General features: G+C 38.5%; 2 protein-coding genes across 2 annotated transcripts in view; both read right to left on the bottom strand.

Moving 5' to 3' along the window:
* Window positions 1-499: 499 nt before the first annotated feature.
* On the bottom strand, window positions 500-6,120 carry dxo (decapping exoribonuclease). Its single transcript, XM_022673158.2, has 6 exons — window positions 5,246-6,120; window positions 3,970-4,196; window positions 3,624-3,843; window positions 2,275-2,410; window positions 1,357-1,451; window positions 500-1,266 (listed from the first exon to the last, which is right to left on the bottom strand). The coding sequence occupies exons 1-6, from the start codon at window positions 5,677-5,679 to the stop codon at window positions 1,131-1,133; spliced, it is 1,248 nt and encodes a 415-aa protein (XP_022528879.1). The 5' UTR covers window positions 5,680-6,120; the 3' UTR covers window positions 500-1,130.
* A 1,418-nt stretch (window positions 6,121-7,538) lies between these two features.
* The window catches only part of pitpnc1a (phosphatidylinositol transfer protein cytoplasmic 1a), a 101,971-nt gene continuing 93,805 nt past the window's right edge, over window positions 7,539-15,704 (bottom strand). The window contains exons 7-9 of the mRNA XM_022673167.2: window positions 14,222-14,377; window positions 12,576-12,639; window positions 7,539-9,614 (exon numbers count right to left, since the gene is read on the bottom strand). Coding sequence (XP_022528888.1) covers window positions 9,301-9,614; window positions 12,576-12,639; window positions 14,222-14,377 — 534 coding nt within the window. The 3' untranslated portion in view covers window positions 7,539-9,300. The remainder of the gene's footprint in view (window positions 9,615-12,575; window positions 12,640-14,221; window positions 14,378-15,704) is intronic.

Raw genomic sequence — 15,704 nt, 5'->3', positions numbered from 1 at the left:
GGTTTTCACATTGTAAATTTAATATTAAAGACTGTATTAAAGCTATACAGGAACGTGTGTGGAATTACTGTGTAAACAAAAAATGTTAAACAAACCAGACTATGTTTGTTTAACCAGATTTATCTTCAAGGACAGATCTGCACACTCTTGGTATTTTAGTCTCAGAGTCTCCTGGAATAGTTTTCTCAGCGTCTTGAAGGAGTTCCTGGAGGTTCTGAACAATAGTTGCTGCTTTTCCTTCATGCTGTGAAGCACCAGCTCAGGTTTAGATCAGGGGATTGTGGAGGACAAACACGTTTTACTGTTAACTGCATAATTTAATAGGTGTCCCTTAATTTATTATGTCTTTAATATTAATCTACAATGTGATGAATAAAAATTAATAAAAAAAGACAAACATTGAATGAAAAGGTATGTCCAAACCTTTACCTAGTTCTGTACATGCATCACTCCAGCAAATCAGATCATTATAAAAAAAAAGCAAAAAAAAAAGCATGAGTAAAGTCATGAGTCTTTATTTTTATTCTTTCCCTCTTCGCTCTTTAACATCATTTGAATCTGATAGTTGTCAATTCAATTTTGAATGATGGACCAATAGAAATTGACTAAAATAGCTTAGAATGAAATATTTTGTACTGATTCCCACTGAAAATTCATGCATGGCAGAGATGAAACAGTTTTTGTAGCTAAGGGGATCATATACTCCCATAGCTAAAGTCTGAAATAGTGTTTGTAAACTTGTAGCATTTCCCCCTTGGTTTGGTTTGTTCTTAGTCCTTGAAAGTGGAATTAATTCTGATAATATTGTTGCTGCTACAGTGATATGACTGATAACAGCTTACATAAAATCTTAGCAAACTATTTAAAAAAACAATAAATGTAAACCATTTCAATTCATACAATATCTTATCATGCCTTACCGTGCCCACTCTATCAGCCTGGTGGTTCAAATAATACATTTAAAATTGAGAGGTAAAATTCCAAAATCCATCCCATACCATTTTCATTGGTCAAGGTCAAGTCTATTCCATTCCATTTCATTTCATTCCATAATCTGTCACTTCTTCATCCATATGAAGGCACAAGCAGTTTAATCAAACACACAGAGAACCTATAATGTAACTGCTTGGTCAGTGGCGCTTCTTTGGAGCATGGTGGTTTGTCATTTCCTTCACATACCAGTCTGGTAGGAAGTTGTATTCAGAGTCTCTGTGTACAGAGTAGCTCACGTCTCTGTGTGGCTCCCAAGCAAACAGGTACACCAACCTGTAAGACAATAATGTTAGGTAAGCCCAGAACATATTTCTATAAGACCATTAGATTTGTTTAATCTAGATAAAAAGCAATACTTCTTACCTTGGATCATCATCTTTCACAACAGATTTTACAAAGGACAGGAAGTCACTGCAGAAGTTCATGCAGACTGTTGGCCTCCAGCAGTTGTGCTCATTCTGTAAGAAAGTATGATTACATATATAACAGGGAAGGAAATCAAGTTCTATGGCTTAATTTCACAATAATGTTTTATTATTTATACAATTTTCAAAATGGAATAATCAGTATTGTACATCTTTATATTCATTTTATTTTAAATTCTTTCCCCAATTTTTCCCCAATTTACATGACCAAATACCCAACTCATATATTAGGACTCCCCCTATCACTAGTGATGCCCCTAGTGAAGATTAACACATGCCTCCTCCGACAAATGTGAAGTCAGCCACCACCTCTTTTCTAACTTTTATGTTAAAATTCTTACTAAAACAAAGTTTATTATTGTGTAAATGTATTATTACTCTACAGCAGGGGTTGGCAATAGGCCAAGAAGGGCCAATTTTGACCCTGGCGACACGGGTTCAATCCCGTGTGAGGAGCTGTGTGTTTATTCATTTATTTTTCATTTCTTCTTGGTTTTACCTGCTTTAAGATCAACTGTTCTACAATTGGGTGGGCTGGAGGGCAACTACTCTACAGCACTCCATCCCATTACACTTCATTTTCCAAAACAGATTTTTTTTTTTGTGGCCCGCCACGTAATGGCTTGGAAAAAACCTGGCCCTTAGCCAAACTTAATTGCCGACCCCTGCTTTAAAGCATTATATACACCAGTGGTCTAAAATATTGTCTTAAAGGATCACAAATACTGCTTATCACCTACTTCTGGTCCACTTCATAATACTAATAAAAATGTTTATCATAGCAGACCTGACACTAGTTCCTGTCCCATGATATATGTCCTGTCAGACTACCTTTATTTGATTAATGCAAACTCACCTTAATGAGTTGGGATATTTTGGAGATGTGGAATGTCTCTAAAGAAACTACAACTCCATCCTGGTCTCGAAAGCCGGCGACTATTCGTGGAACTCCAGGTAGAAAAGACTGTGCCCACCATTTCAGCAGCTTGTATCTATAACAGAAATATATACATACAAAATATAAAAATCAATCTACTGAACTCTGATTACTAAACATACCTGTCAAGTCTCCCGTTTTGGCTGGGAAACTACCGTATTTTACTCCTCTTTCCCGCCGTCCTCCCATATTAGTATTTTCCCGTAAATTTCCCGTATTATATTACAATTAAAAAATATATATTATTGAGGAGACAGGGCACTGACCGCTCTGTGTCTCTTAACCAATCGTGGAGCCGGTTCAAGGAGAAAGTCCTGCCTTTCAGGAGAAACAGCCAATCAGCTTGCAAAGGAGGGTCAGTGTGGGGAAGCCCCCCGTCCCTGTGAGTTCAGGCAGCTAGTCGGAGCAGCTGATGTTAAAACATATCTGGATATTCAGCGATTTTTCTAAAAGAAAGGTAACGGTAGGCTAATCATGTAAACTGTGATGAGATTTTTCTAATAGCTGCTTAAAAATACTTGTCTCTGAAATAAAACACACAGATTAAACCTTTTAAAATAAAAAAAATTACAGCTTGTGACTCAGTTTAACTAGAAATGTGGAGAGGACCGAAATTAACTGAACTGATCAGGGGTGTATTAAGTATGTATGTATTAAGAAGAAGGGGTGTATTAAGAAGTATTAATTAAAAATTATTAATTGTGTAGGCCCCTTAGGACTAATTTTTACTGATGGAATATATCTGGTCCGTGTCCTTTTAGTAAAAGCTCATAATACTATTTGTAGGTCACCTACAGTCATTTTGCAGAATTTGTGCACCCTTTGTTCAATTTTAAATCTATTATATAAATAAAAAATATATTATATAAAAGAGTGCATTTATGCCAAAAAATACATGTCTAAAATATCTAGAAAAGGGTTTTTAATTTGGCTGTATTAAAGAATGACATATGTAGGAATGTCCACAACATTTCAGATCCTGATAATCTAATTGTAGTGTGTAAGTGGTTCACATGTGGTTATTTTATATATTTTTTTAAACCTGTCTTAAAATGTAAGGGATACTGAACCTTCATTGGGCTGGTGGGACGACTTTAAGCGGACAGAGGAAAATATCCCTTATTTTTAAATCTAAAACTTGACAGGTATGTTACTAAATCATCCCTAGATAAATACAGTCTCCCACTGCAGGGCTTTAATTGTATGTTTTATAATTAATTTTGTGAAAAAAGTAAGTCAATAGTTTAAAGTTCCATCTAAAGACTGACCTGTGGAAGTTACTGCGCTGTTTGGGGGTACAGATTTCAGCAGATGTCTTAAGTTCAACGTAGCAGGCTGGAGCTGGAGGTGCTTTGGGGTCTTTGTCTCGACAGTCCACCTCCCCAGAGAAGAGAAGCTTATGGTCGGACAGACGGGTCTGGACCACAGTGCAGAACGCCTCATTGGTGTTGACCACTCCACCTCCATCTGGAACACTACTCACATCATCTGTATATCAGTAAACATTACAGCAGTTAGATGATGCATGATAGTGATGTATAGGCTTCAATAGCTTGTTAGGTACATTATCATCTAGTACTAAAAAATCCTCATTGAAAGACACTGTTATAATACCTGCGCAGAGGTACTGCTCAAACTTATAACCCCAGTACATCATCTCCTCGTGTCTCCCCGTGCGGTTCTCTCGGCTCACTCGCGCCGCCTCCGTCTCCACTTCGCTGATGTAAAGAGTGCCTCTGAACCTGGACACGGCCAGCAGCCATCCCTCCTGAGTCTCATACGGAGTGGTCAACAGCTTGGTTAAGTGCCCTCGCCATGTGATAAAGTCTACACCTAGCGCACTGGAAATTAATGTTAGGTTCAATATTTTCTACACAGACAGCACACAGCTTCACACAGGTTCTTTAGAAAAGGCAATAGTTCTGAATAAAGACCCATTTTAATATGATAAACAGTTCTTTCTAGGGCTGCTTAAATGGTTCTTCATATCGTCAATGTAATAGAAACCCCTGGTATACTAATTTTTGCCATTTTCACATTGACAGAATAAATGGGCCAATAGAAATGTATTTAGCCAAAAATGTATGTATATGTATATGTGCATTTCTATTGGCCCATTAATCCTGTGTTAAATGATCAGCTATATCTAAAATGGTATTTTATCACAGAAAAAAGGACCTTATTTGTAGATCGGTATAAAAGCATGTACATTTTCTTAAATAAAATGTTGCCTATATACATATATTGGCCCATTTCATCCTGTGAAAGTGAAAATGGCAAAAATGAAAATACAATTTCTATATGACTTCTATTACATTGACAATATGAAAAACCATTTAACCATAATATATATAGCTCTGAAAAAAAATAAAAGACCACTAAAAACAATGAGTTTCTTTGATTTTACCAAATTGAAAACCACTGAAATATAATCAGAAGGAAGATGGTTAACCACAGACCATCTAACCAAACTAAACTGCATGAATTCTTGCACCAGGAGTGGCATAAAGTTATCCAAAACAAGTGTATAAGACTGGTGGAGGAGAACATGCCAAGATGCATCTTTGCATTATTTAGAGTCTAAAAGCTCTGCATCGTTTTTGTTATTTAATGTTCATTTTACTCAAACATATTTCTATAAACTGCATGTATACAAACATACAGCACTGTTAAAAAGATTTAGAGCGCCACCTTGTGGCCAATTGAGATCATACTATGCGCCAGAGAGCAGAAACAAGAATGATTATGTACAGAACAATGTCTATGTTGTTATATGTTATGATCTGGACAGCACAATAAAGCAGATAAAACATTTATTGTAAAATGTTATATGTAACGTTACCTCTGGTTCTTTAAGAGCCAACATAACAAACCCTGCAGATATTCTTACCAGTCTGGGGCTGAATGTACTGACTGCAGTCTCTCCCTGTTCTCCAGGATCCACCGCAGAATATGATCCAGCTTCTCCTTCACACCATCGTCCCTCTTCACGTAGCGGTCTCGATACCCGTCCCTCAGGCTGAAGTTCGGGCTTTTCCCCGGGTCTACATAGTACCGCAGTTTCCTGGAGTCGTTGAAGAAGTTGCGTTTAGAGTCCAGGGAGAAGACTCCCACCTCCACGGGCTGTTTATACACGGGGAAGTCGCGCTCGTACAGCTGCCGGCGGGTGCTGAGGCTCTGCGGGAGAGAGCCCGGCGGGTCCTCAGCGGACCGAACCCGCTTATGAGCGTAGCGGCCTTCGCTCCGGTCTCTGTCGGCTTTAGAGTGACTGCTGGCCCCGCTCTGAGAGCCGGAGTGCCGGGGTCTGTCGCGGCGGCGCTCCATGTGTAACGTTATTTGTTGGTGTTGACACTATAACTTAGCTAGATAATGAGTGCAGCCACCTAACGCGCTAATTATCACAAATTATATTAAATAACGCTAACATTTCCATTTAAAACAATCTAAATAACCACCGAGCTGCTGGTTACTTATGTATTTAGCGTTAGCTTAGCTGGCTAGTTAACCTAGCTAAGCTAACTTAGCTAGCAAAATGAATGCAGTTACCCCAATTAGCTAGGTTAGCTAACGTTGCTAGCGAGCCGTTTTCTTCATTTCAGCTAAAGTTACCGACAATTACAGGTGAAAAAACGTTAGGCAAAACATATATAACTATAATATTAAAGAAACCCCACTGTAATGTGTATAAAGTACTAAAAGTGGGCAACATAAGAACTGTTAGCCAGATAGCTGTTTTGATTTTGGAGGCGTTGCCTGTATTTCAAAATAAAAGCCATCGTGCATATAAACGTTTGGGCACCCCTGCTTATTATAACTAAACTAATGTTAGCTTAGGTAGCGAACGTTATATAGATTAACGGACTAGTTAACTAATTAGACAGTTAATTAACTAACAAAATAAATAAATATATAAACGAACAAATACATGCAAAATACAATTCATTTAAAGTTACAATGATATGTAGTAAGTAAATTCTAAGTTTTGCACTTGCTTTCAAAATAAAAGCCTGCATACACCCAAAGGTTTATAGGCACTTTTAGTCACGCTTCGTTTTAAAATTACGGTTTTCTCTTTAAAGGATGTGAATTTACTTTTTTGGCTGATATAACAACAATACCAGTCAAATGTTGGGACACACTTTCTCATTCAATCTTTTTTTGTACATTTTTATTATTTTATATAGAATATATAGAGATGCGGATTTAATTTTCCAGCAGGACTTGGTACACTGCCAAAAGAACCAATTGGTCTTTTTGAACTGAATTACTCAAATTTTTTTAGTAACTTTTTAATGATATTCATTTTATTTAGATGCACTAGTAATGGCCTGTGTTATCAACAAATCCCAAGCAGAAGCACATCTTATCAGTTGTTTAAAATCTGACTCACTTAATAAACAAGTGGAATTATGTGTTCTTGCCGCTGTTAGTTAAGAATAAACACCTGTAACCGCCCCAGTCACTGGCATCCCTGGTCTTTACTGTCACAGAACCAAGCCTTAAAAATCTTCCTCCACTAGATGGTGTACATCATACACTTAGGGATGATATGTCAGGCAGGGATTATCACTATTCATGGACTCCATAGGTCCGTTTCCAGGACAGGGATTAAACATCTTCAACTACTATATCTCTTTCAATGGAGATTTGGCTTAATCCCTGCCTGAGAAAAAAAAAACCTACCGTTGATCTCTTCTCTTTAGAAGCGAATCTTGGGATAAACTGCAATGTCAATTGTAAATCAATATTGGAAATTGATTTAATCTTGACCTAACCTTAATTCAAATCTGAACATAACCAACAATCAGCTAACAGCTTTGAATTTACGTGGGTCTTCCAACAAGACAATGACCCCAAACAGACATCAAATATGATTACAGAATGGATACAACTGTGGACAGTGAGTGCAGTGAGAGGTAATGATCGTGACTGGCAGCATCTGGCTAGAGTTGTCCGTGAGAATGGGTAAGCAACTCTGGCAGACACCATCACATCCACGTTCAATGCAGGAGACCCCACACACTTATCCTGCAGGTATGAGCAATGTTCTTTATCTTCTATGGGACACAGCCAAAGTAGTTGGACATTATACTAATTCCTGTCCCATGATATGTGGCATGTCAGTGTACTGTATATCCAGTAAATGTAAAATGAACTGAAGTAAATTAATTACAGCAGCAGCAGCAGAGAGAAATAGCTTTATTATTTTTACAATGGCGAATGGTCAACATCAGGAAACATGATTTCTTTATCTGATCAGCTTGATGATTGTGTCCCACAGAAAGGAGTGGAACCGTATTAGGAAAGAACAGGCAGGTGTGAGCTAGCAAGAATAATAAAGAGCCTTTTCATTTACAAAGTACAACATCGTCCAGCAGCAAGCACTTCTATTACATTTTATACAGCAATCCAGAGATCCTTAAAGGCATTCCTTGAGAAATCTGCGTACTATTCATACACTGCAATGCATCACATGCCAGCGAACCATGGAAATATCATAGAAAATATAGCCAGTACAATCAGTCAAATGGTAGAATACTACTTAAATCAACAAATGATCATGATGGAAACTGTAGGGTTGTAACTGTACACATACAGACAGAAGCATGGCAGTCCATAATTCCAGCAATAGACTGAGACACTATAAGCAGGATTAAGAGTCTTCAGATCTGGAGAGCAACTAGTCAAAGCCAGAAACATATATGTGAGGTGTAAGGAAGCTATACATTATTAGTATAAACTGTCCTACAGCTACTAGAACCATATGTTCAGTAAGACCCTGAACACAGCAGACGTAATCCACCCATAAAGTGGGTCGGTAATGTCGGATGTTTCTGATGATTTTGAGACTTATTCAACGAAAAAACAAAAATTAAACAGAAGACCACATCAAGAACACTTGAACAGTAAAACAAAACACTTCTCAAACTTCAGGAACACTGAAAAACGTCCTTGTAGGAAATTTATAGAAGTGGAGCAATTGTGTTCCAGTACAAGTAAATCAATAGTCAACTGAAAACCTCAAATTTTTCATATCAACTTATATTTTCAGTTCTGTTTCTTTTATCATCACACAATGAACATTCCAATAGAAATATTTCAGAGCTGCTAGGATAAAAAGTACAAGATTTTCTCAGAATTGTTCCATGAGGTCGATAATGAGGGTTCCTAGGATTCTCAGGCCTATTTCAGCCAAAACAGAAAAAAACTGAAAAAACACAACTAGGTCTTAACACAAGAACAGTGAAACAAAGCACTGGAAACTGGTCCATCCTTTTCTGAAATTCACTTTACAAGGAGAACAGATTGTGTTCCAGTAAAAAGAAATCATTATCATCAATTCAAATCTGCATCACTTCAATCTTCCTAAATTTTAGTTTTATTATGAGAATCCCAGCGGTGTCTGGTTTTTTGTGTTTTTTTTTACACTAAGTGAAAATCTCATTAGAAATATTCCAGAGTTGCTTGGAGAAAAGGTAGTGATACATTAACGCGAGTTGAGAATGTGTTATAGTAGTGTTGGAGTATCAGAGATATACAAGTTTTCCTCAGAACAGCAATGGAAAACTTGGTCTGAGACACTTTTAAACAGTCTGAACTACAGAAGCTAGGAAACTCTACCGATTTCAAAACCTGATCTTTGAGTCAATGCAACAACTCCTGAGTGCAAGAACTGAGAACTGTGGACTGGGACGCTTTTGGCTTGGAAAGGTGGTGTGCTCTTTGGGCCGACTGTAGGACTGGTGGTCTCGGTCTTGGCTTGGAGTTCCTGTGTACAGTCGGAGGTTGGAAGGGTTAGAAAGTCATTGTTTCTTTTGTGAGTGCTTGTAAGCATCTATAACCTCCCTCTCAGAGCAGAGACTGAATGGCTCGCCGTGTTTTTTGTGTCTACTGGACACATTCCTGTATCTGTGATCTTGGGCCTGTTGGGATCTTTCGTTGGGCTCATTCAGGCTGGGCAGAACTGGAACCCCAGGAGAAGAGGCTGGGCAGCCTGTAGCCGGAGTTCCTCCTGGATGTGTCCGGCAGCGTGAGGGTCTCCGGGGCTGATTTCTTTCGGGGTCTGTCTTTGGGCACAGGGAGAAAGTCCGGAGCCTCGGTGGACAGCGGGGTGGACGGGGCGCTGGAAGGCCCGCTGCGGCCGCAGCCCGGGAGAGGCGTCTCGCTGATGGAGATGGCCGGGGGGAAAGTGCCCAGCTTTTTATTGGTGGCCTCCTGAGTGGCACGTTCGTACTCTCTCACTTCCTCCATGGTCATATCTTTGAAAAGAGAAGAAAAGAACTCTTAGTCATTTGAGAAAGGAGTCAGAGACGTGAAAAGAAAGAATGAATCATTGAAACCACAAAAACCTTGAAGAACACTTCGAAGAAAAGCTTGTCGGAAGAAGTCAAATCATAAACTTGTGTGGTTAGAATGATGAATCATATTCAAGACTAAATGTTTTGCACATTACAACCTCTGACGAACATCTGTCCTGCAACACCATTGGCTAAGGGCATTTTCACACCTTTACTTCATTTCTAAGGTCTGAATCAGTTGATAATTTAGTTTGCATGGAACATTTTCTCCGTCTGTTGGTCTAGTTTCACACAGACATAAACCTAAACGCAGCAAAATATGCACCAGTAAACCATGCGAGCATATTCTGTCCTCTCATTGGTCAGAGCTATCTGCTGCGGAAGCAAGAACGTAAATATAGTGAGAAGATTCTGTGTTCTAGATTAAATATCTGCGCATAGCTGCAAATAATTGGGCTTTCAAACACAGTATTTTCAATAGGACATGCAGCACAGATTTACACATAGTAAGTGCTACACAGAGTTGTGCAGCTGCGAGCAGTGAATGCAGGACACACTGTGCATGTAAACAGCATGGAGCAGCAGAGACAGTGTTTGTTCATAACTGTGTTAATTAGCATTATCTGGCTAATATATCAGAATAAACTGCGTTTTATCAGCATATTAGATCAAATAAAAGAATTATATTTAATAGCTGGGTCATATCGAGACCGGATCATGTTTTCAACACAAGCAAACCACTTTAGAGTTTGTCTGCTACAGGAAGTGGTCTTGAACAGGTTGTTTTGATCCGTACCAGAGTGCGATTACTGTTTTCACATCTACTCAATCAAACAGCACTAAGGGTACAAACAAACCAGAGTCCTTTTTAACCAGACCAAATAGTGCTAGTGTGAAAATGACCTGAGAAATCCAGCTCAAACAAACGTCTCTGTCTGAGAAAAAATTGGCTTCTTATTTGCCAGCTTTGTAATAAAACTTATATGTCAATTTTGAATCAAACAAAATCCTCAAAGTGTTTTTAATTCTGTCTTTAATTCTGTCACTGTTTAGTATCCTTAATCAAAATTAAGGATCTCCAGCCAATGATTTGTTGAGTGAGTTTCTCTAGAGAAGACATTCACGTGCATCAGTAGCATGACCATCACTCACTGCACAGTAGCTGAACATATGGTGTAATAATACTGATCACAGCACGCTCTTCTGAGAATGAGATTCGGTTCCTAAGCTCATTCACTGGTTCAAACTCCCACTTTTCTTCTTCTGATCAAAGATGCGTCTGAAACAGTGCTGGTGCATCCTCTCTCAGCGGGAGAGGAGCTCAGGGCTGTGCTGTTTACACAAGCCTACTTTAAAGACATTGCGTGTGTCTGCTTGTTAAACACCATCATTTCACACATAATTTCAAGAGAGAGCAAATCCTATACAGGGGGGAAAAAAAAATCCATCCCAGCTCATAGATTTCAACCTGAAACAGTAAGAACCTTCAGATTAATCTGACTAGACCAAAGCATCTGCAGCAAAGCCTTTGTAGCATGACATGGCTGAAGAGTTAACTGAAAAAACAACTGAAAAATCTCTTACTGGGCATTGGGCTGTAAGTACATAAACATGGATACGTTGAGGCCCACAAAAAGAGCTACAATAAAACACACATTACTAAACACACAAAATTTATTTGAGTTTACAAAGGAACCTGGTGTATATCTGATAAATATTAGTATTCTGGGGAATTTGTGTGTTTGCCATGTTCATTTAATTGCCCAATATAAAGTTTCTGGATACACTCAGACAGCATTCTGCTAAAAGTACCAAGCAAAAGAATTGAATTATTTTATTCTGTTTGGTCCATTGCTATGTTTACATTACCAGGCTGTATAGACATGTCAAATGTAATTTCTGACCGTTGTTGGAAGGTGTTGTTACGCTGGTTAGCATATGGGCATTGTTTATTTTTTGTTGTTTTTCACTAAACAGTACTTCAGCCTTTTTTTTTATTGGAAAAAACTCTAGAATAGTTTAAAGCTTGTGGCTCAATAATGCCCCAAAAATGTGCTTTTTTTGGTTTATTACAGCTACTGTGCTTGCGTTGATCACCACATCGAAAAGAAGATTCTCCTTTAGCGCGCTCATCCTCCCCGACTAGCTTATTGGTTCTTTTTGTTGAAGGGCAGGACTTTATTCATAAACAGATTCCAACATAAAGATAAGATAAAGATTTACTACTACTACTATTTTATTTTTAAACAGCTGGTCTCCTTATTTATATATATATATATATATATATATATATATATATATATATATTTTATATATAACTCCCTAGACAAACCCTAGTCTGCCACAATGAGGGTGCTGTTGTTATCCACTACACCAACCACACTTCAAAATAAGACTCTGTTTGTTGTAGGAGTTTTTTTTTTTTAAGAATCTGTTAAGAAATGGCTGAAAAAACATAAAAGATGCAGAGCTTTCAGACCTCAAATAATGCAAAGAAAACAAGTTCATAATTATAAAGTTTTAAGAGTTCAGAAATCAATATTTGGTGGAATAACCCTGGTTTTTAATCACAGTTTTTATGCATCTTGGCATGTTCTCCTCCACCAGTCTTACACACTGCTTTTGGATAACTTTTTTGCAAAAATTCAAGCAGTTCAGCTTGGTTTGATAGCTTGTGATCATCAATCTTCCTCTTGATTATATTCCAGAGGTTTTCAATTTGGTAAAATCAAGGAAACTCATCATTTTTAAGTGGTCTCTTAGTTTTTTCCAGAGCTGTATATGGGAGGCTGAATATTGTCTGAATATTGTTACTATTATCCCTTTAAATAAACATAACAAATAATATCCAACAAAAACAACAATGCCTAGAAGCAAAACCTTGAAATAAACACAGATTAGTCTGAAGTCTAAAGTACCTACCAATCCACTCGTCCACCCAGGCGAAGGCCTGTCTGTGTCCCAGAGACAGGACGTCCCTTATCACCTGATGAGGCAAAGACAGAGAGACAGAACAACTAGTCATGAAGTGAGTCTTCATGAGGTCACAGCAACATAAACACAAGGACGATGGTAATGATTAATATATGCGTCTACTCGCGTCTATATGACTAATGGATAGTTGGGTATAATGGAGGAAAAGCATCCTCGGGCAAGGGCAAATAGTGCTGAGAGACACTGAAGTGAGGGAAGTAATGAAACAAGTAAAAGGAGGACGTTGAAGTGTTGTAAACACTGGTACACTTCATGTCTCTGTATTTACGCTCATGTATGGTAATAAACTTACTGACAAAAAATAATAAAGCCCCTCAAACGGATGCAAAACACAGCATGCAGTTAGATATGCATCTCCGGCAGATATGTAAATGATTACAGGCATGGTCTTAAATAAACACAGAGTAAAACCGCTTGATGGTACACATTTACAAATGTAAGTGAGCTGTATCTTTGTGCAATGTGAACGAATCTGTCCCTGAAACGTCTCACATGTGCACATGCGCACATTCTGATGTGCTGTTTAGCTCCTGATATTGCAGAGAAGAGATGGTAAAATCTAACGTCAGCTAGTGTTAGCTTATAGCCTAGTGCGGGGCCCCGTGAGCATCCATGTCTTTTGTTTCATCACTATGCAGTTTGATGAGATTGAGTTCCTCTTCTGCTGACTCTGGTACAGAGTCTGAATATGATGAACTGCACTCCAATATCAACAACAACTACATCCTCCTGAAGTCAGCATCACATTTTACTTAGTAGTGGCACAACATTTGATTAGAGCTGCCTCCAGTGGGCTGGTTTTTGTAAATTACGGAAGGGTAAAATTAATTTAGGGGGGTTTCTGGCGCACACACACAATAAAGGCAATAAAGCTATATATTAGTGCATCTACAAAAAAAAAAAATTAAAAAGTTGCTTTATTTCAGTAATTCAGTTCAAAATGTGAAACTCATATTATATAGATGTATCACACACAGAGTGAAATATTTTAAGCTTTTATTAATTTTATTGTGAATGATTATGGCTTACAGCCAATGAAAACCCAAAAATCAGTGTTAAACATAAGTTAATTTTGCATTTCATTTGAAAAACATAGTATCAGAGTCTGGAGGAAGAGTGGAGATACACACAGTTCAAGCTGCTTGAGGTCTAGTGTGAAGTTTCTACAATCAGTGATGGTTTGTTTGGAGAGACATGTCATCTGCTGGTGTTGATCCACTGTGTTCTATCAAGTCCAAAGTCAGTGCAGTGTTTTTCTGTGCAGTGTTAATGCGGATTTCATTTTCCAGCAGGACTTAGCCTAATGCCCGCATTGCTAAAAGTATCAATTGGTCTTATATAATATTCTAATTTTCAGAGACACTGATTTTTGGGTTTTTATTGTCTGTAAGACAATCATAAACAATAAAAGAAATAAACTCTTAAAATAGATCACTCTGTGTGTAATACATCTATATAATATATGAGTTTCACATTCTGAACTGATTCACTAAAATAGATAACTTTTGAATTATATAAAAAAAATTGTATAAACATTTGGTCAAACAAAAGGAAGAAACAAATAAAAGAACCACCTTGTGGACGAACTGCTCCACGCGCGTCTGCAGCCCCCACACCTCGAACTTCACAGTCACCAGCTTATAAGAGCACATGATTGGGTCCTGCGTGTCCCTCCAGCCCTCCTGCAGCAAGCCTCGTGCTGTTTTCTCCGACTTAAAGTAGCGCAGGTCCTGGAGGGGTAGAACAGTGGGCAAAAAACAGCTCAGTAACGATTCCCACCCAGGAGTCTACCCCCCACCCCATACCCTCAGGATCGATACAGACACTTCCCCTCACGAGCCTCAGCCTGGTTCTCGTTCTGCATTCAGGCTGCATCTGTACTCTATTTGGACGTGCATTTGGAGAGTTTCTTTAATGATGTATCTCACAGCATATCACCATCCATTACAGTCTCCTTGAGCAATGAAGGGACCATCCATACACTCTGAATGACAATGAGGCCTTACGTCAGTCTCTGATCTATAATTAATGGCAGCGCTCATCGGAAGGCGTTTTGCGGGACGACTCGTGGAGAGGCACAATAAGAGGTCCCTCTTTATCTTCATCTCGCAGGCTGCTATTAATCAAACATTTTCTTTTAAGCTAATGAGAGCGACTCGCATGTTTGGGAAGACAGATTGCCTTTAATAGGAAAGTGCGTCACACTGCACTGCCAATCAAATTCCAGCTGGTTAAAATGTGAACAATGCAGTTTTAGGAGGCAAGAAAAAAAATCTTTACATTCTTTGTAAACAAATGTCTTAGAGGGTAAACACAGTTAGGCTACACTTATGTTCAGCCTACCAGCCCACTATAAAGCGCACTTAAAATACTTTTTTTTAATTTTCCCAAAAATTGTCAGTGCTCCTTTTAATCCAGTGCACCTTTTATATGAATTTCACTGGTCAATGTTGTAAGGAGCAGTTAAGCCAATCTGCTAAAGTACAGCTTTATACAGGAGTTTCAGTTTAGTTCTCCAGCAGTATTAGCATTACCCGCTAAGCAATAGCCTGTAGCCTGCTGCTAACCCAGGCTAGCACTGCTGGAGCAGCATTAGCATTACTAGCAGTGCTAGCCAGAGGTGAGTATTATTAGCCGGCAACCTGCTGCTAACCCAGGCTAGCTAATTATTGCACGTTTAATGTGTTAAAACAAGCTATGTGGGATGAACCGCTAGCTAATATTAGAATGGTTTACCAGAACACTTAAGGTTCCTCAGTGTAGCGTTGTCGGGCGGCAGTTACGCAGCATTAGCGGTTAGCTACTAATACTAATGCTCCAGCTTTATTGGAAATCAAGCAATCTAAGCTTACTGTAAATAAACGGAAGTGCTTTACTCACCCAAATAAACAGTTTTCAGGAGAGAAATCTGTGTAGACTAACATCCAGCACTCATTTGACTTGTTTGACTCGTCAGAAAATGTTTTTTTTAGGAATTGACTTAACTTAGCTTAGCTTTACAGTTTTTCCACTGGGGGGCGAGACCTGCTGAATTAGAAGGGAAACATAGCGACACCC

Source organism: Astyanax mexicanus, chromosome 19 (assembly GCF_023375975.1).
Source record: "Astyanax mexicanus isolate ESR-SI-001 chromosome 19, AstMex3_surface, whole genome shotgun sequence".
Lineage (NCBI taxonomy): Eukaryota > Metazoa > Chordata > Actinopteri > Characiformes > Acestrorhamphidae > Astyanax > Astyanax mexicanus.
The sequence above is the reverse complement of the archived record's forward strand: the minus strand, read 5'-3'. Positions and strand labels throughout refer to the sequence as shown.